At 40.9% G+C, this 21,832-nt stretch overlaps 2 protein-coding genes across 3 annotated transcripts in view; both read left to right on the forward strand.

Annotated features, from left to right (window-relative positions):
• Positions 1 to 4,352, forward strand: part of wdhd1 (WD repeat and HMG-box DNA binding protein 1) — a 19,060-nt gene extending 14,708 nt beyond the window's left edge. For both annotated transcript variants that reach the window (XM_005751419.1, XM_005751420.1), the window contains exons 23-26: positions 144 to 308; positions 435 to 577; positions 699 to 834; positions 4,033 to 4,352. In XM_005751419.1, coding sequence (XP_005751476.1) covers positions 144 to 308; positions 435 to 577; positions 699 to 834; positions 4,033 to 4,221 — 633 coding nt within the window. In that variant the 3' untranslated portion in view covers positions 4,222 to 4,352. The remainder of the gene's footprint in view (positions 1 to 143; positions 309 to 434; positions 578 to 698; positions 835 to 4,032) is intronic.
• A 1,282-nt stretch (positions 4,353 to 5,634) lies between these two features.
• On the forward strand, positions 5,635 to 20,959 carry gch1 (GTP cyclohydrolase 1). Its single transcript, XM_005751422.1, has 6 exons — positions 5,635 to 6,071; positions 11,569 to 11,678; positions 15,894 to 15,949; positions 18,185 to 18,216; positions 18,889 to 18,973; positions 19,905 to 20,959. The coding sequence occupies exons 1-6, from the start codon at positions 5,711 to 5,713 to the stop codon at positions 20,029 to 20,031; spliced, it is 771 nt and encodes a 256-aa protein (XP_005751479.1). The 5' UTR covers positions 5,635 to 5,710; the 3' UTR covers positions 20,032 to 20,959.
• The last annotated feature ends 873 nt before the right edge of the window (positions 20,960 to 21,832 follow it).

The raw sequence follows: 21,832 nt of genomic DNA on the forward strand, positions 1-21,832 counted from the left end.
CTGGTGCAAATTACTGACCTCTGTCATCATTTTAAGTGGGGGAACTTGCACAATCGGTGGCTGACTAAATACTTTTTTGCCCCACTGTATACAATATCTTTAAGATATTTCTTTAAATTTTGTTATTGCTTTGGTGTGTTCAGGTTCCTGGTTCGGGGAAAATGTCAGCTTCATCCGGTCAGCCGCGAGTAACAAACATCCTGGACAACATGACGTCCAGCAAGAAGTCAGCTCAGCTCAGCAGCTCTGGGGGGAAACCCAGCAAAAGTCCCATCCTCAAACCTCTGGCCCCCAAGCCAAAAACCAAGGTACCGTCTCAGAATTTAAAGCTGTAGCATGTCTCCACATAGCTGTGCCGAGGTCTCAAAATGATAGTACCTGGAAAAGATAATGCATCTTTCAAAACAATAAAATGTCCTTTTTTTCCTGTGAAGACTCAGTCTACTCTGCTGCAGATGGCTGCCACAAAGACAGCTAATAAGAAGGTTCAGGAGAATACAGAGCAAGCTGCAAATCTGCAGAAACAACCAGACACCCCGCCTCCAGGACCACCTGCAGATAACTCTGAAAACAAGAGGTAAAAGATTTCAAAGAAAGAAACGGTTAGACCCTTCGAACACTGGGATGTTCAAAAACAGATTCTACATGTAGAGCGTTTTTAAACAGGGCAGTATTTCTCGCTTTCTCTGTGCATTTAGGCCAAAGACAGGCTTCCAGCTTTGGTTGGAGGAGAACAGGAAAAGTATCCTAGCCGACAACCCTGACCTGGAAGAGACCGACGTCATCAAGGAGGCTATGGGACGCTTCAGGACGCTGTCGGCGGAGGAGAGACTGGTATAACACATCGAGGGTTTTAGAGAGGAGGGGGGTTGCTAAAACAGTGATGTCAAAAATTTCGAAAGCTGTCCAGTGATTGGAGTCTTTGGCAGGTTGATCCTCAACCCCTGGAGCCCCCGTTGACACCCTTGTCTATAATTTCAGTAACCCAACTGAAATTGTAAATGCAGAGAATCCCATTTTCAGCCCTCCACTTGTAAGGATTCTTTAAAGTTTTATGTGGGTGTGCACAATTTGCAGTTTTCATAAGCTGACTTCAGCTTTTGGCCATATTTCTAGTCCAAGCTGATTCCCATTCAGAAATCAAAGATGGTCACGTGTTCAGCAAATTAGAATTTAGTGTTACTCATAATTTAACCATCTAAATTCTTTTAGCTTTAGTCTAGTTTCAGTTGAGAAAATATCATAAAATTATAGTAAACTCGATCTGAAATTGGTTCAGGTGAATAACATATAAAATGTAAGAGTGTGTTGTGCTGATAGCTGCTCCACACTGTTTACAAAGTGTCTTATTTTCTTTCACATCAAATGAGAAATGTATCCATACGTGTACTCTTCTCTTCCTCCCAAGCACTGAAATGTTTTTTCGCATTTTAATGAGAAGCTGAGAACATGGGAGCTAGTTGTACCGCTTCCCAGCAACAGATCATCTGAAAACTCACCCATCACTAGTCTAACCAGCATAACTGCTTCGAATAGTCTAATCAGTACCGCTTGAGCTGTCCAACCTGCTGAAGCTTTTTATTTTTAAAAATGACTGCAGGTCTACAGATTTGAATAAAATAGATAAGTAGATTCCTAGATATAAAGAAATGTATTCAAAAGTTTAAAATCACTCGATTAAGTTGTACTGTTATTAGAGTCCTGCAGGGTCACATTAACAACAAAAAAAAGAAATCCAGGGCTTGGTTTTAACCACTTTTCTCTGAAATGCTGTGTCTCAGCTGTGGTCAGTCAATAGGTGAGTGAATGAGGGTGGTTGTGCCACTAATGACACGCCTCGTCCTTTCATCCAGCCGAGTGCTTCTGTGGTACACTGGCCCTGACCCTGCATACATCAAGACTCTCAGCAGAAAGCTGGATGACGAGGAAGTGGGGGTGAGGGGATGCCTGTTGCCTGGGAGCCCAGTCAAGTGTGTTTGGGCACTGAGGGCGCAAAGCATTGATGCATGAGAGACGATTGGCTGGTCAATCAGCAGGAGCATAATTCTGATCCGAATTTTCAGCTGTTCTGAAAGATGAATCCAGAGTGTCGGCTGCACACCCATGATGCACATTCCAGTTTCCACCACATTCAAAAGGTGCTCTGTTAGATTGAGGCCATGCAAGATCATTAGAGTCATTGCCATGTTCAAGAAACCAGTTTAATATGATCTGAGCTTTGCGACATGATAAGTTACGTTGCCAGATGTAGTCATCAGAAAATGATGTAGTCATATTAGAAAAACACTGTGGTTATAAAGGGATGGACATGGCCAGCCACAATGCTCGTGTAGGCTGCGGAGTTTAAATGATTCTCAGTTAATACAAAGCGACCCCCAGAGTGTGCCAAGAAAATATTCCTACAGCGGAACACCACGATTGTAACCAGTCTAAACTGTTTAAATACTGGGTGGGTTATATCCACACTCTCTTGTTCTTCCTGTCAAATTTTGACCCTAGCATGCAGCAGAAATTGAGACTCATTCAGACCAGGCAGTGTTTTTCCAATCCACCAGTCCTCTTTTGGCAGGCATGTGTGAAATTGCACACTTTCTTGTTCTTAGCTGAATATTGTTGGATATTTTCTGTTTTTCACACCATTTTCTTTGAACGCTAGAGATGGTTGTTCAGGAATACTGCAGATCAGCAGTTTCTGAAGTACTTGGGCCAGCCTGTTTGACACCACCAAACACAGCTGCAACAGTTTGAAAAGATGAGACTAACTGTAGAAAACTTTTTTTTAAAAAACGCAATATCTTTGTTTCTTGTTTCTACCTTATTGATACTTAAGGGGGGGGTGTGTTTTGTTGTTTTGTTTTTGCTGAGAAGCAACACCTACCGTTCAGGAGAAGACTGAAGCATATCCGGCACAAATGAGCACCAGTATAGACCGGTAGCTGTAGTGACATCACAGTTGGCACCTGACACAAAAGATGCAGTGACCATAAAGAAACCATTAAGCTCACAGTGTCAACAGTGAGCAAAACTAGCTAACAGTAGCTTAGAAAACTCCACTTACCACAAATGTCAAAAAACAACCGGCTCCCAACACAACACAGACTGTAGCTGTGGGTTAACATGGTATTTTGTTTGCAACAGGGTTAGCGAGCCCCAAAGCTAAAGTTAGCGGGCTAGCCGCTGACCACATTAGTTAGCGTTTGACGGTATTAGCTAAAATTAGTCAGACAACAAAAAGAAATATTGACCAGTGCCAGAGGAAAATATGGTCAGCATGAACAAGACATCATTTCATACCTGCCAGTTATTTTATTTAAACATTCACATTTTTAAAAAAAAAAAAGAAATTTTCTTTCAAGTTTGAACCAAAGGAGTTGATATGATTTTTATTAACTTGTATAAGTGCATTTCAGCTGTATGTTTACAGAAAAAAGAACCTAGATGATGGCCCTGCAGGCTTAACTTTAGCCTAAAACGGCTCGACCATTGTGTGTGTCTGTGTGTGCGCGAGTGTGTGTTGATAAAATTATTCAGTCCATATTCAATAAAGCAGAAGCTGATTAGTGATATGTCAAAGCTTGTACCATCTACCAGCTCTGTAATGGTGCCATTTGTGTGTGTGTTTGCTTGTGTGAATATGCATGGGTTAATGACAGTGTTTCATTAAGCACTGGAGGTGTAGAGTGTGTGTGCGTGTGTGTTGCTGGCACTGCACACACCAGGCCTGATGATTCATCCTGGCTCCATTACGTCCAGAAAAGCGCTTCCTTTTGTGTCGGCTTAGAGAAAAGGAGGGGGCTCGAGGAGGGAAAGAGCCAGCAGGCCAAAGAGATGCATGCTGTCAATAGTGATTATACGTGACAGGATGCAATTTCAAACTGCACGCCCGAGTGCCCATGTGTGCGTTTCGTCATCATCACGTAGGGTGTTTGGAGCCTGTATAGAGACAGCAATACAATTTTTTTTTGTTTTTGTAATGTGCAGTAATTAACATGTGCGGTCCTTGTCTATTCTATCTCTTCCCCCCCCTTTTAGTCATGGACAGACAGAGCTAAAGGCCAGAGCGGAGACGCAGCAGATCTGAAGAAGAGGAAAAGAGCAGAAGGAGGAGAAGGCTTGGAAAGTGAAAATGAAAAGGCCGAAGCTGATGAAAGTAGTGCCAAGAAGAAGAAGTCTTTGGATCCCTCTTCCAAGCTTTCAGTGTTTGCGTTTAACCAAAACTAAACCTCCAGTGGACAGAGATCGCATGTATATCAACAACTGCCCTCAGTGTTGGAGACGGATGAGTGATGTTCAGTAAAAATGTACGCTTGGTTCTTTTTTTTTTCTTTGTTTGTTTTTTACACTTACTGTATTTTAACAATTTAATAAATGTAAATGTTTGTTAGTTCACATGTTAGTCTGTGATTTAATTTTGTGCAGCTTATTAATCAATTCAAATATCAAAAGAGGATTTCTAAGTTTGAGGGCCTACCTTACCTCTGCGTTTGAATATACCGACTTTAGCTCTCTGTGAAGGTGCTCGGCGGTATCCCTTTTGTGACATAACCAGCAACAACCCTGTTAATTTCTTGCTGAGTGACAACTTAGGCAAACTATTGCTACATTTAAAGCTTCCCTAAGCATTGGGGGTTTATGATGAAATCTAAAGTGGCGTTCTTCTGGGTTTTGTTTTTTGTTTTTTTTGCTTTTTCCATGAAGACATAATGAAAATACTTTCAAGATACAGAGGCTGTACTCTATGCCATCTTACTAACATGTGATAATTCTAATTAAACAAAATACAAGACTGTACTTAAAAGATGGATGTGGCTTTAGAGTCTCAGAAGTGCTGTGGATGTGCACAAAGGCTTCTCTTTGTCGAAGTCAGAGAAATGGTCTTTGGCTCCCTAGCTCTGTGAGCTCAGGAAACGTTTGGGTTCAGTGTTTTAGTTCATTTTGAAAACTTTTGTCAATATTAGAATCAGAATGGACAAACCAGGGTATACCTGGGGGCAGCGGCAGTGACTAAAGAAGTTATTAATCAATGAGCTTGAGTTCTTGGTTTTACAGAACCACCCCTCATTCGATGTGTGAAGAGGCGACTATAAAAACACTCAGGACAGCATGGCACATAGGCTACAGGCATCTTTTATATACAGTCTGTTTGAAAAGGAAAACTAGGGCTTATTACTTCGTACTTATTACTTGGCAATAACATATCCCCAACAGTGGTGCAGAGAGTGCCTCACAGCCCTCCTGAGCCTGTGTTTTAAAAGTCTAAAGAAAAAACAAAATCAACAGATACTCGAAAAAGAAAACGAAGATTGGCGAAAGGCTTTTTAATATACTCAGACACTGATACATGTATGACTGAAGAGATGAAGGACTGTAAGCAGCACAGTTAGAACCGTGCTCCTGTCTAAGAGAGGTCAGTGGTCGCTGTTATGTAATCTGGCCATAGTAATAAACACACTGAATGCACTTTGTTACCTTCCACAAACTGCAGAATGATTCCAAGCAGCAGGTCACAGTCAAAGCAGATAGCGGTCAAAGGGGGGTCTGGCCCCGCCCCTTCAGATCTGGCTAGCCAATAGGAGCTCGCTCTGGATTATCCTGCTGTTATAAAGGATGCTGAGGCTGCAACCGTGTCGCCCACTTGAACTCAAACTAAAGTACCCGTCAGAAACTGATGCAACAAGTGCTCAACTAAGAAGGCAAGAGAACCGCAGCGATGGACCGCTCCAAGCAGAACAAGTACAGCTCAAACGAGAAGAAGGACAACGGGGACGGCGGCTCCGTGCTCAACGGCCACTTTGACGGGATGGTGAAGCGGGCAGCCGGCGGTCCTCAGGCACCGGCAGCAGAATCCGCTCCGCACCGGTCGACCTCCGCTGTGATGGAGAGCTGGAAGGAGGAGCGCACCAGGAGCCTGGAGGACAACGAGATGAGCTTGCCGTCCCTGGCCGCTGCCTACACCACCATCCTGCGGGGTCTCGGGGAAAACCCGCAGCGGCAGGGACTCCTCAAAACCCCCTGGAGGGCTGCCACGGCCATGCAGTTCTTCACTAAAGGCTACCAGGAGAAAATTATCGGTGAGTTGTGTTTTTGTTTTTTGTTTTTTAAATCCACAAAGCCGCTCAGAGGTGCCCGGGATTTGCGCCGCGGTCAACAGGTGTGACAGGAGAAAGAACACGTCCCAAAACTCAGTGCGCAAAGAGCCGAGAGTGCACATGTGCTCCGTCAGGACCATCACAGGGAAATATAGCACAGTTAGTGATACTTGACTGTTTTAGTGGGGTGTACTTTGTTCCTATTGGTTTTGAAAAAAAAAAGTCAGGTGATCGAGGTCATCGGCTTCTTTATAAAGTATTTTAACAGGTGCCAATCTGAGTGGGGGGGATTTAAAAATGAGACGAGACCTCTGACAAATACATAGTTAAGTAATTACCATCATTTATAAACGGCTTTTATAAAATTCAAGAGTTTCCCCTCTCAGCCGGTTTTCGTCATATTTTTGTGAATACATAACGCTAATAATGTAAAGCTTTGGACAGTAGTAGTGGGACAGGATACGTGATTTTTTTAAAAGGAAAAGCAGATTTAAGTTTGAAAGGCGAATAACAGTGTTATCATGAATTATCATTCATGCGAAAGCAGCATTTGATCTTTTATGTTTTCGTTTTAAGCTTTACACAGCAAATCATCGTTTATTGCTTTTCAGATAGAAGTGTGGTAAAATATATTCAAGTAATTTAAGCATAAAATAAAGCACATAAGCACAATGCATCTACCTCACAAGCTGATTATATAATAGAAGTTGGCTCACAGCCATGTAATGTTTAACTGATTAACGCTGGGAGACCACCTCCCCCCTCAAAAAACAAAAAACAAAAAAACCCAATAAAAATAATACACACACACACAACTGAAACACAAATTCAGTGGAAAGATGGATTTAATTTTGTGTTTCCTGCCAAATGAAAAAAACAAAACAATAATTATGTCTAAAATACAAATATAAGAATCTTATAATGTTTTCATTACTTCACCTGTGCTGTTTCTGCTTGTTTGAAGCTAATAAAACATTTGATAAAAGCACCATATCCTGCTTCCTGAGGATTTATCCATTAGTGTGCAAGGACTCTCGTCAAACTTTAGGTTTAATACCAATGACTACTAAATTGCCAGATTAATTTCTAGATACATCCCTAAAAGTAAATAATCATCACTTGCAGCCCTTTATATCAGGTAATGTGATGAGACAGTTCTTTTTAAAACTTTTTAGGTGAAAGTCGTCGTGGAAACGACCCACTCTCCGAGGCTTTGCTAGATTTATGTCATGTTTGGTCCAGCTGAGCCGGCTGGCTGGCCTGCTGCTGTGAGGAGGTTTACTGCAGCACGTTGGAGAAGGGCTGTGCAGTGTCAGTTCCACATGGGCTTTTTTCTCCATCCTTCAGCATGTTGGAGTGGCTAGATTTGGGGATCTGCCCCCTCCAGAACTGCATCTGGAGGTAGTTTGGGTGTTGGGGTTTTGTGTGTGTGTGTGTGTGTGTGTGTGTGTGTGTGTGTGTGTGTGTGTGTGTGTGTTATGAAGCTGTAAAAAGAAGGAATGCAATGGAGAAACATGTGTGGGCACCAGTTGAGACAGTTAATTCATGTTTGTTTTTTGTTTTTTTAAATTTTATGTTAGCCTGACTGAACTCATAGCATGGTTACATCTACCTGAAGCTCTTCTCAGCTCTTCTCAGTTGATGGTATGGACAATGATGGCTTTGCATGCGTTGTTGTTTAGGCGGTGGCGTTGCACCATCTGCCTGCTGATTGGTTGTTGCAGGAGCCTCCCCATTGACTTACTGAAAATCAGAGAAGACAAAAAACACATGTATTGGAGGTTGCAGCTGGATGTTTGTGGAGAGTTATAGCATTTTGAGAGAAGTATCGCACTGTTTGCTCAGTGCGTTTATGTGTTTGTGTGTGCGGGTCATGGGTTCAGCTTTCATCACAACCTGAGCCTAAAATCCTCTTGCTGTCGAGCACATGACGAACACAACCTTAGTAAAGAAAAGTTATGCAGCGATTAAACAGGACTTCTGATCTGTAATGTTTCCCTGGCTGTTATTTAAAGGAAGATGTTTTTCTGTTTAGTGCAAATGTCATGCTTTTAATTCATAAGTAGATGGAGTTTGCACCTAATGTTTTCATTAACCATCAGCCTATTAACGCTCAAATTGGTTTCTACAGAATTGTTAAAACAAAAACAAAAAACCAAAGCATATTTTCTTTTTTGTTTTGTTTTTTGTTTGTTTTTTAATTTATTGTCAGAGAAATAAGTTAGACTCACCAAATGGTTGCATGTTCTTCATGAAAAATGTCTTACAAAACATGAACAAGTGAAAGGAGGCCTTTTAAAATCTAAACCTTAATTTTAAGCATTTTCATCGCGGGTCTGTTACATCTTCCACCACATTTTCAGGCAAGCAGTGATAGAAGGATGTGGGCTTAAACCACACAGTGACTGAGTCTGGCAGCTCTGTTGTGTTGAAGGTGCTTTTTGATGACATGGATTGGACTCATTGCAAATCAGTCAAACAAAGTTTGAGTAACTCCCTTTATCTTGGTTATGCCTCCATCTGTAGAGTGGTTTACAAGATCATAACTCAGAAGAACACCCAGCTGATTAATAAATAAAGAAAACAACAGTTTTTTTTATTTGGCAATTTATTAAACAGTTAATGTACAAATTGTTTCTGCTCCAATCTGAATTTATGTATCTGTGTTTAAACCATCTTAATTTTATCATTTTATCTTGAGACAGGACAATCCTCCCTGGATGAGAAAATATTAATTAATGTGAATAATGAATTGTTATGAATGAATGACACTGCCGATCACCTGCTATTACCATCCTTACAGTGAGGCATGGTGGTGGCAGCATCATCCTATTGGAATGCTGGGTGGATGTCCTTTATCTACCTTGTATCCAAACCTACAGCCAATATTAGAATGACCACTTAATGTGACATCAATAGCGTGTGAGCTGTGGGCCACAACATCTTGTGTAAAACTCCTTGTTCTTCTCGTCACTGAAGACAGTTACGTATGAGCCTGGCTGTATGATAGGGCCACTTAGCAAGCTTAAAAATTTTTGGGAATAAGCAGAAAGCTTCCTGCATGTGCTGCATGGTGATTGAGAATCTGAGTCATCATCTAAACCTTTTGACTGTTCAGCACAAACTCCTATTTATCTATAACCTGGAGCAGTGAGTTTGTGTCCCCATTATTTGCTTATGTTTTTTGTCATTCACGGCACCATTTCCTGCTTCGCTCAAAACGTGATAACATGTGGCCTCTTCATTCTGCGTGCGTCTTTGTGGTATTCATTCACACACAGGAGGCAGCCCTATTGTAAGCACAGATGATGAGTAACACTGTCATTACCTGATAAATGCCTGGTCTCTCTCTGGCAGCCACAGGGTGTCCAAGCCAACCTTTGTTGGCTTTGCTTAGTTAATGTTGATTATCATTATTTTCCTTCAGGGTGCACACTTGATTATGTCTGAAAGAAATGAAACTTTCCTTTGAACTAGAGGTTCAGAAGCTGTAATGACTGAAATGACCTTAAAGGATGACTGTGCTTCACTACAACAGCTCGATCTGAGGACATTGCTGCAACAAACTGGATCAGGCAGGTTTTAACCCTGTGTAGCATTCACACTTTTTCTTACAGTTGGAAATAGTCGCAGTTTTAAGTTTTCTTGGATCTTACAATAATCTAGTCATGCATGATCTGACAGGGTCTCTGAAAACAGCAACTCTGAATACTTTGAATGGTGCCAAATTTAGGGAAAAATGAGTATTTTCCATATTAAATTTATTCAAAAGTGCACTTTTTGTCTGACGGTAATAAAAGGTTGAATAAACTGTTGGTTGCTTTGTGTAGCACTTTATTGACTTTGCTGTGTTCCCACACTATTTTAACTTTGCTCTTGATTGCAAAACTTTCAAACACGATTACCGCTTTGTTACCGTGTCAACCTGAAGGCAGCACTCATTCAGGATCTCGTTTGTAGGTCAATACGTCTTGCCTTAGAGACACCACATAGACTTTAGATAGATGGAATTCTTAAAGCCTCCATCCACAGGGTTAAAAATATATATCCAGCTTTGCTGATCCCAGTAGAAGTACCTAAAAAGCCAGCAGTACTGCTCATCCCCAGATTAAACCAAAAACCAGTGTTTAAAAGACTGCAAAGCTTTGAAAGCCCTGCTCCTGTGGATGTCTTCTGTCTGTTCTAAAGCTAGAATCATATAGTTCCAGATGGTCACTATAAATTGGGGGGCATGTGGATGTAGATGGCTTCATCATCACCCTGTAATGAAATATGAGGTGCACCGAAATTTGCCTGAGGTTTGAAAATTGTTTAAGACCAAACTACACTTCTTAGGTTTCCTATCCCCCCAGATGATGTTTCTAAAAGTCTTGTTTTGTATGAGCAACAGTCCAAAGCTCCACTCCTGAGTTTTGTGTTATAAAACAGAATAAAATAAATAAAACAGAGCAAAACAGAGACTCTTCGTATATAAGAGGCTAAAAATGTCTGTTTTTATTTTTACTTGAAGAAGGATTTCAGTGATTTTTTTTAAATATTGGCAGTTTCATGGAACAGCAGCCTGTACAGGCCGTATCCTGCCATTCGCTCATTGGCAGTTGAGAAAGGCCCTTCAACCCTGAACTGGAAAAATAACAACAAAAATACTGGCAGTTATTGAACTAACCATTGCAACTCTAGTCTATTGGAAAAAGGATTACAAGAATGAATGGTTCAGACATTAAAGTGTGAGCTATAATAATGTTGGTGATCAGGTCAACATTTGAACACTGGTTTGCTCTAATTTGTTGTTAGCTTGCTAAAATACAAAAAAAGGTAGTGACAGGAAAAATATGTATCGGTCTTGTCAACCCCACAGGCCTCTCCCTTTATGTGCACAGTGATAAAATAAGCAGCAGAAGCCGAAGCAACAAGTCAGTGTGTTCTGTTGTTTTGGTGACCTCACCCCTCCGTGTTCCGTCCTCTCCCTCTTGCAGATAGCAAGTCAGGAAATTAAAAACTGCTGCGATGAGAGCGAGAAGCGTCTGCGCCGTCACGTTCAAAAGATAAAACAGTTTATTGAACCCCGGCAACCAAAAAATGCAATAAGGCAACCACACGAAGGAGGATGCAGAGCTATAATTAGACAGTGGTGTTTGCCAGAGAGAAACACTGAAGTCCATCGAAAAGGGCGTGGCAGCTGAATGGTCAAGGCGAACCTGGCATCCTCCAGCATGGCTGGTTCACTTCAGTCTGTCTGCCCTCAAGAAGAAAAAATCCTGCACTGTTTTTGTTTTTTTTTTATTTTAGTTTTTTAGAATTTAAGCCAAACAACAACAAAAAAACTCTTTTTGCCTGAATTTGACTGTTACCTGAATTTTTTGCAGCATTTCTTGTTTGGTTGATTGATTATTTACTTTTTGCGATCATGCTGATCTATTCTGCCGTTCCTTATTTAGACTTTTCCTTTATGTTTAATCTCTCCCATTTTTTTCCTCAGACGTACTGAATGACGCCATCTTCGATGAAGACCACGATGAGATGGTGATAGTGAAAGACATCGACATGTTCTCCATGTGTGAACATCACCTGGTGCCCATCTTTGGCAGGGTAAAAGAAACCACACACACACAGAGCGATTCTGAAAGCACAAACTTGATGGTGTATGAGGATATTCCATGCATTTCAGGAATTTGGGGCCCGCAGAACAAGCTCAGTAGTCCTTCTAATGAACCTGTTACCAGTGCGCACCATCTCGTATTAGTAAAGCACGTGACTTCATGCTCCCTGAGTGAATGATTACATAAACAGGCCACGAGACACGGCAGGGTTGCTGTGGGCCTCCTTAGCTGAATGCTTAACCTGGTAACTTTCCTATAGCAGAATATGCTACATTTCTGTTTATCGCTGCTGTTCATTATAAGCTTCATTACTGGAATCATCATTTTCATACCCATCAAACGGTTCAGTGACCTCTTCATTTTCTAAGGGCGGGAGGAATTAGCATTAGCATTAGCACCTTTTCTTTAGAAATGACATCATTAAATGTCATAATTTGTTTAATGACCTGAACATAAAAACTTATTATCTCTAAACAGAATGACACGCTCCTCCAACTAGATACAAATGTAATTACATCCATGGGAACAGGACAATGACTAAAGATGCAGGTGACCGCTGGGGCAGAAAGAGAGCTGCAGTCCATGTGATGTGGCTGACATCTCATTGCATCTTTGGACTGCAAAAAGAGACACATAAACAAACACTCTGCTTTACTCACAAGGCACTTCGCTATATATATATTTTCCCATAATTTAGTGCACAAAAAATTGCCACAAACATCAAGCCGTGCAACCAGATGTGTATCTTCAAAAACCATTTCTCTCTGACGTTTGTCTGGACATCAGAGAACACTAGAAGCAATCAGATTAGCTGAGATCTGTTTTCAGCCTCCTCTCTGCCCCTTTGATATCATTACTCTCCACCAACCGGCAGACTGGCCTCGTCCCTCTTTCTGCTTTTCTTCCTCTGCTTCCCTTCTCCCTCCGTCTTCACCTGCAGGTGCATGTCATTTAAAACAATGGAGGCTGGCAGCTGATCTTTTTCCACCGGGTGTAAATGGGTTCTGATGACAGCAGTGAATCACACAAACGCCTCCTCTCGCAGTGTGTCCACTCATGTGCATCAATCCCCCCCACCCCTCTTGTCATCATCAGCAGCACTTCCTCTTATCCAGCCCCTCTCTCCGGCTGTCTGTTTGCGGTGTCTCGGTCCTCCTCTTCTGCTGGGCAGGTAGTCGCCAGCTGTTCAGTGAATAAGCTGTTTAAAAACATTTGACTGATTTGCAGTCAGCAGAGATGCTATCATGTCAACTCTTCAGAAAACGTTTGAAGAGAAAACACACTGGAACAAACATGTGTCCTTTGTTCTTGTATTCAGGCATAATTGCTTCTTCCCTGCGATGTGTTTCCTGTGGAAAACAAGCAATCGGGTACTGAGCTTTGGGAAAACCAAAGAACTATGAATTGTGGACAAACAAAGCAGTTTGGTTTGATCAGGACATTTGGCACTCCAAATATTGTATTTAATAACTTGCGTTATGATCTGCAGCCTTCTTTTACAAAGGTAACGTATTCAGTAGTGTCCTAAAAATATGAATGATTACAAAAATTACTTTTATCAGTCAATTCAAGGACTAAATACCTGATTTTATTTTGATACTTCTATATTAAAATGCCATCAGCATACAGTACTGTGCAAAACGCTTGAGCCACCCAGAATTTCTTTGATTTTTTTGTTTAAATCTAAAAAAAAATGCCAAAAATAACAAGCCTGTTTTTGCAGTAACAAAGGGATTCTCAAAGTGCTGCTAGTCTAGCTGCAGCAGGTGAACAGTATTTAAAAGTCATGCCTTAAGAAACAGGAACAAACCCTGCAGTGACCTGACCCTTCAGTTCATCCATCTATTGTTTACTTAAGCCTTATCAAAAAAGGTCTTATTAAAAGGGCATGTGTCAAGTAGCCACTCTCGAGGGAGGGAAAGAGGGAGAAAAGGCTGATGTATTCCATATCATACAGTTAGTGGGCTGATAATGTGATGAATCCACATTTGAAAATTGAATTTCAAATCATTGCAGGTTGTGCAGCAGCACAACAGTGAACATTACAGCCATCTTTTCAGTACTCGAAAGGATCTTATTGCAACAGTTTCATTTTTAAGCAACAGCTTATCATCGTCAATAATCCTAAACACACTGCCGATGCAGTAAAAGCACACCTGGATGGAAAAATACACAATGGAACAATATCTGGCTCTGCAGAGTTTGGACCTCAACATTATTTAACCAGTGTGGGATCATCCTGACTGGGAACAGAGCAAAATGTCACCAACATTTAAATTCACGTATCTTTAGAGGAAAATCATTCATCGTGAGAGTGAATGAAATTGTACACAGACAGACGCATGCGCCCAGTTTACCACTTTCTTTTTGTTTTACACCTGTGCATTCAGGTGATTTAGCATTACCTCAGTGCTATAAATAAGATGGACAAAATAAGAAAACACTTCAACACCTACCCGCTAAATTTTCCCCGTATTGTAAAATGATTTAATCGGAGCCTGATGCTGAGAACAGCTGCCAGCAGGTTAAGTGAGAAACCTCCAAATAGTAAATATGCCAAAATATTTAGAACTATGAACAAAATATGGCTATTAAAAGAAAAAGAGTTGGAGTGTTATTGTGTTACACTTAAGCTGTTGTAAACCTCAGGAGGTTTTTTTTGTTTGCCTTGCCCCCTCCTCACTCACAGCGTGAGGCATTAAATCTGACTAACGGGGACAGATAAGTGAAAAAAGCAGCCGCCATGCTCGGCCCGTTTGATGTCGGTCTATCAGGCCGCTGCAGCAGAGAACTAAAAAAAGTAACATCTGAAGGGAAAAGAGATCTCCACACGCATGTTGCCACTGCCCTTTCTCTCGTCTTGTCAAAAAATTGCGTCTGACATTTGAGTGGAGCGTGCCAGTGTGTGTGTTGGTGTGTATATGTGTGTGTATGAGAATTGGAGCCTGCAGCCATCGAGCAGAGATTTTCCAGCTGATGACTCTGTCTCTCGCTTCTCTCGTCTTGTCCGCCTGCCTCTTCGGTTTTCGTTGCCTTCCTTTTCCTTCGTGTTGTTCGTATCAACCTGACGTTCACTTCGTACCTAATGTGCGAAACTTGGCAATTAGTGTACACCTGTGGCTTTATTCTGTTTTCTCTTTAAACTGTTACTCCTGATGGCAAAGCTTTTAACTAACTCCAGTTTGCTGGGCGGGGTGAATGCATTTCTTGAGCTGTCAGTGAAGAAAGATGTAATATGTCTGACCAGAGATCCAGTAGGGTTGGAAGGAGTGTGTACAGCAGGGCCATGTCCTTGGATTAAAACACTGGTTTCTGCCAAAGATGTGCTTATCCATCGATCAGAGTTGGAGCTTCAAACACCAGTGTGATGAGAAAACAAAGAAAGATGAAAAAGAGAAGCCCGTGTTGAGGTTGAGGCTAAGAACAAATTAAAACACAACTTCACCTACTTCCAAGCTGCATGGAGAAGGAGATGAATCTGAGAAAGGTTGACGCTTCAGGAACACTTGTAGCAAAAAGAACAGCTTTATTACATGATCGGGGCAACCAGCGGCCTGTGAGGCCCATCCGGGTCAAGATAAAGGTTTCTGCTAAGAATAACGTGGCCACACTTGTTTTAATTGTGCAACTGAATCTTTATTTATTGGAGTATCAGAAAGAATTGTGTCATGAAAGCACGGCTAATAAGAAAACGGGGAGGGTCAGTATCCTGTACAGTCAGTTCAATTTTACTTATTCAACATCAAATCACAACAATAGTCACCTCAAGATGTTTTATATTGTAAGGTCACTACAGTTATACAGAAAAAACTCCAACAAGCACACAACTTTGTATGAGCAAGCATTTGGCAACAGCGGGGAGGAAAAACTCCCTTTTAACAGGAAGAAACCAGGGAGGGGCAGACATCTGCTGTGAGCCCAGCAGCTACTTGGTGATGAGTTTCGAGAAACTGATTATGTTACGAGAAGCTGAAGATTAGATTTGAACGTAGTCAAATTAGTATGTGAAACGATCAGAACTGAGGCTAATGAGGTCGAGAGCTTTAGCTATACTGGCTGACACGTTCAGCAACAGCTGTCCCGCCGTGCAGCGTTGAGCTGAGCTGGGATCAGTAACACCTCAGTTCATAATTATACCATTAGTGAGTTGTATCATAAGCCAGAATGAGAGCAGGGTTAACCTTGAGCTTGTCACTTTCTGCAGGTTCACATTGGATACCTCCCAAACAAGAGAGTTCTGGGCCTCAGCAAGCTAGCCAGGTAAGTACATTTACTCTATTGTCATAACTGTCACATTATCTGTGCGTGTGTGTGTGTGTTTAAGCTGATTATTAAAACTTGTGTGTGTACTACCCACTGACCCCAATACCCTCAGGCTTACAGGCTAACACCCCTTACTAACGCAGTACTGGAGAGTCACTGCGACGGCAGCAGCTACACCATTCACTTAGAGCATCTCTAAGTGAAATCCCTACAAGTGGAATCAGTAAACTACACTTTCAGATTAAGTTTTAAGATTATCTCAAGAGAATATAGTTATTTTTCTGTTATGGAGAACATCACAATGTTGTTTTTTTTCCTAACAAAATAATTAAAATAATAAAAAATATACTGACATAAGAGTGACAGCTCTTGATATTCATGATTGCGGTCTTAAGGTTTCTTTATAAAGGTTGGCTTTGTTTTCAGGCAGATCGCCAGTGAAGCTTCACATCATTATACACAAGTTTTTAAGACAGATGCCAGTACCGATATTTAGTAATTATGACTTGTTTTTTCTGTTTCTGCTGTCTCCTCTGTACTTTTTAAATTTTCATTTATCTACTTTTACAAATGCCAATACTAGTATATCAGCAAATGGCTAATATATTATCAGCCTGCTGATATAGTTCAAATTTGGTTAACAAACATTTAGACCTGCAAAGAATAACCTTTAAAATACTGCCTTGCGCTTTGTTCCATCCAATGTTATTTTATTATAATTTTGTTATTCCTTTATTACAGCGGTCCCCAACCCCCGGGCCTTGGACCGGTACCGGTCCGTGAGTCGTTTGGTACCGGGCCGCGAGAGTTGAGGCTCGGGTGTGAAATGTATAGTTTTCAGGGGTTTTATCGGTTTTCAGCGTTATTTTGTTATCGTTTTTATCGTTAACTCGGTGTCCCTGGGTCTGTTATAAATAAATCTTCTTTTTTTCGGTACCGGTACTAGTTTTATTTTGTTGTATTTATCCGCGACACCTTAAAGGCCGGTCCGTGAAAATATTGTCGGGCATAAACCGGTCCGTGGCGCAAAAAAGGTTGAGGACCGCTGCTTTATTACACATGTCAGAGAGTCATCAAATTTGCTTCACAGTCATGATCAAATGATTAAAAATGATTATAAAGTGTATTTATACAGATACAGACCCTTTTGCACCTTTAAAACAAAGCACATTGTGTCCATTATCACATTATCTTTAGGGGAAAAGAAAAACAGCCAGGCAATCGTTCTCTCAGTGGATAGTGAGCCCAAACCAGCTAAAGCCTCGAGAACACTCGGGAAGACTTGTTCACATCAAATTTGATGTCAGGATAAGAAAGCCATGACGCTTGCACTTTCTAAATGACTCCTGGACCTACAACAACCACCAAAAAAGTTCACATCATTTAAGGAATAAAATAATGATCTCTTGGTGCTGTCAACCATCAAAGTCTTATCTGCATCACTGAATGTAAGCAGGCTGTTTGCTTAAAATTTCCAGTTGCATTGAAGCCTCCAATAAGATTTTAGCTACACCATCATCTCCCTTGAAAAAAAAGTGGGTTATCTCCTGCATGCTGCCTGCCTGTTTGTTCTTGTGACATTTCCCTGAAGGTGATTTGGGTCGAGTTTGTCCAAAGTGGTTTTGCTCACCGAGAAGAGCAACAGGTTGAAGGGGAAGACCGGGTGGATTCTGCACATCTACAAGAGCTGCGTCTGCTTCTAAAATTACTGAATGGAGCTGGTTTATTGTGTATGTCCATTCAAATGACAGGAGGGGGCGTATACTAAGATTAAAAAGTCTTGATAACTGATCATTTTTCTAGCCCCAGTCAGTTCAGGTTTAAAAAAATACAAATGTATATTATTATACGCTCATTGTAGATAGTAGTTGGCACTAGTTTATTAAAAGGACCAAGGATTACATGCTTTAAATAATGGTATTATTGAGGATTTTTTAATACTGTAGACAACACATTAGTTGAAAAAATGCTCGGTTGCCAGGATGTGGCGATTCCTTTCTAGCTTGTCTATTTAGTGAAGTTATTCTGAGTGAAAAGTAACCAAAATCGGTTGACAGAGTCCTTCTTTCACTTAGATTTTAATAAAAAACAAATTTTTTGTGTCTTCCTTCCTATATTCATGAGTCAGCCCTAAATGTTTATTTATTTTTACCGTTTTAATCTTTGCTGCTAAAACTCACTGCTCTCATATTTCCCCTGAGGCTGTGTTAATGCTTTCCCTCTCCTCCTCAGGATTGTTGAGATCTACAGCCGTCGACTACAAGGTAATACATTTTTGTGTGCTTGTACTTTGATTTTTACTAGCTTTATTTCACTTTTATTTTACATCTCACAGGGAAATATTCTGTTGGTTTACTGCATTTGATCTGACAGGAAGGGCTGGATGTAAAAATGTGTGTGACCATCCATCTTTTCCCAAATATAAAGTCAAGCCCTACAGGGTCAAGTACAGAAAGTACAGTAAAGCAGGTTATGGTTTTGGGTGAGCCTTCAATGTTTGAGTTTGAGGGTTTTTTGAATGATTTTCCATTAAAAACAACAAAAATTGAGTTGTTTTTTTTCTTCGAGTAACCACTTCAGCACCGCTATGCGAGATATTGATTTGACCTAAAATGGTAAAAATATCAAACATTTTGCATGAAAACAAAGACCAACTCATAAATACTCAAGTTTATGTGTTGTCCCTTTTGAGAGCCCTGACACTTTGATTAAATAAAAAAAAAAACTACCTGACGGTGTGTAATGTAATTAAAGCTTTATTAGCTCCATCTGTGGCGATGTTTACACAACGATGTAGCCACATTAAAGCTCACGAACACAGTAAATGATCATTTGTTAGCAGAGGTCCTGTGAGGACTGAATACTTCTACCAGCACTGCCCTTGATCCCTGACTGTTTGCTCTGGCCGTACGTCTGTTTGTACTCTCTGTCCACAGTTCAGGAGAGGTTGACCAAACAAATCGCTGTAGCTATTACAGAGGCACTGCAGCCCACTGGGGTCGGAGTTGTCATTGAGGCAACGTACGTACATGAACCAACAAGTGAAATGACCTTTTACTTTTAAAATGTATTATCTTGTGTTCCTTTCCCTTGCTTTCTCCATTCGTCTTCTTTTCTCTGCCCAGCTGTAAAGGTTTGTTGTCACTGCACGAACTTTCAGGGGGAATAAATGTAATGTGAGAAATTTGCATTTCCAGAAGGAACCAGGATCTGTATTAAAACATGGCTTATTACAAATGATAATGTTGTCATGGTATAGGCATTAAAGTATTTTGAAACCCTTTATGAATTGTCACATGGACAGGAAGTTAGAATTAGGGTTGGAAAAGGTCAGGAACTTTAAACAAACACTTGGGTGGCAATTGCATGAACCATCTGTCTGTTACAGTGTAGCAGGATGACCTTCAACAAACAACAGGACAAGCACTGCCAAGGAAAAACAGTGCAAGAGACTTTGAAAGCCACTAAGGAGTCAGTGTTGTTAGCTAGTTCCACACTACGATTATTACAATGTGGCAAATCTCACAAAGATCCCCCTACAGTGCAAAGTTAACAGTTATATATGAGATAACCAGAATACGACCGGCTGATAATCAAAATGTGTTGCAGACGAGTTGCACTCTTCGGTACAGACTGGCTCAGATTGATTCCAACATGATGGAAATTATTTGCAAAACTTTCTCAGTCTGTCTGAGAGGGACCTCAAGTCAGACCACAACTGTTTAGAGATTATTTCGGTGTCCTCCCACCAGGTGACCTGAGAAATCAAAAATTGCTTGCTGAATGTGAAATTCTTCACCTTCAATGATATTGTCGCAAATTCTTGGACAAATTTCCAGGTTCTAACCGTTTAAAAACATTTCAGTTGCTCAGCGAATAAATGACTTGGTCTTTGCACTTGTCTCTTCTTTTGGATCAAATCTTTTTATCTTTCCTGTCTTCCTCCTTGCAGTCACATGTGTATGGTGATGCGAGGCGTTCAGAAGATGAACAGTAAAACCGTCACCAGCACCATGCTGGGGAACTTTAGAGAGGATCCAAAAACCCGCGACGAGTTTCTGAGGCTCATCAAAAGTTGAGGGGGATGAAGCTTCTCGCCTTCCTCCTGTTGCCTGGGGTTACCTCCAACCTACATGAACCAGCTGCCGTGCTACCTGCGTGTGTGTGTGAGCGTGTTTGTACAAGTGTGTGCGTGTGTTTGTTTCCATCTCATCAAAGGCAGAGGCGGGTGTTTTCTGTGTTATTGTGCTCATCGGATAAAGTGAACTGTTACCTCTGTGATTTTAGTGCGAGGCCACTGGTTTACACGTTGTTTGCTTTTAGACAACGGGACAGACTTTGAGCTCTTTTGTGTTGTGTGTGTGTGTGCTCGTCGTTCAAATATCAGTCACAGGCCTCGAGGAAAAATGGAAGGACAGTTTATGGAGAGAATTCCCTCCCTGTAAAAGTAACCGGTCCTTTTAACTCCTCCGGATACTCACAGACACAAGTTAATAACACAAAGACAAAAACAAACCAACAGCATAAATATTTCCACCAGTATTTCCTTAATTATCTGTAATTTTGACACTAAGCGGTTCAGATTTTGTTGACTGAAAGCCATAAAAAACAAAACAAAAATACTTTTAGGTTTGAAAAACTAAGGAATCAGAATCCAGAGAATGTCCTCACTAAAAGCGGTGCCTATGTTAAGTCAGTAGATTCAGAGAGAACATCAAGCAACACTTGGCAGCTAACCCTGACCAAAGTGCATTAGAAAAACATCAAATATTTCCATTACAGTCTAACAGCCCAGAGGAGTCCGTGTCACTACAAGCCCTTTTTAAATTAACGGCTTCATCTGTCTATTAATGTGGTAGCACTTGGTCAAACGTGCAAACTCAGATACTTATAGTCAATGTTGCCTCTAAATTTTCATGTCTCTGAGCGAACACACAATCTCCCTGAGCAGTCCCTTGAACCACTGTGAGCAACATTAGACGTGTGCACTGTGGTCACGCCAGCATCGAATCCATCCAAAATAATCAAATTACAGCATTTACATTTATGTTAGACTACTTTTAATTAAGTGCTTTAGCCCACTTACAATGAAAATTTCAAATCTTGTTCATGACCTGTGTAGTATGTCAACACTATTGGAAGTAAAAATAACTTGAACTCCAATTTTGAAAACACAACTTTCTTTTGTTTTCTGACTTGTATTATGAGTCTGTGGTCTGGGAGAGAGTCTGTAACTCTCTGTCTGCAAAATGCAGTATATAATGACAAATGTTGGGCAATTAATTATACTTCTTCAAAAAAGTAACTTTTGTAAACAAAGTTTTTTGCAGCTGTTTACCTAAAAATGCAGCCAAAGCGTTTTTTTAAATAAACATTTCAAACTTTCTACAGAACAATCAGCTGTTCTGCATCAAATTTGATGCCACACAAATTATGTGTGCCACTCCAAAACATAATTTCTGTCCACTATGAGATAAAGGAGAACATCACAAGCCTGATACCTGCAGGCCTGACAACAGGAGATGTATCACTCCTGTAACACCTGTAACATTCAGCAGTCGCCTCATTGTTCTGACACACACAACCTATTGACTACACTACACACTAAGTACACAAGATTTGCGCTAAACGTTGCAAATCTCTCACATCTCAAAACACCGCTGTCTGTCCTGCTCACATCTCCAATGGTTGTACACGTTGTCATTGATGTGGTGGGAAGCCACGTTAGCCACGCCGCTTTGCTAGCTAAAACACCGGTGTCGGCACATAAGGACGCTGTCATAGCCTGTCAGCAACGCTGATTAGCTGCGTATATACGAGTGTGAATCCCATTATTGGCTGGACTATGGGATAAGGTGGCATCGTTATAATCCTATACGG

The sequence above is a fragment of the Pundamilia nyererei genome, unplaced genomic scaffold (genome assembly GCF_000239375.1).
Source record: "Pundamilia nyererei isolate P.nyererei 1_Seehausen unplaced genomic scaffold, PunNye1.0 scaffold00310, whole genome shotgun sequence".
Classification (NCBI taxonomy): domain Eukaryota; kingdom Metazoa; phylum Chordata; class Actinopteri; order Cichliformes; family Cichlidae; genus Pundamilia; species Pundamilia nyererei.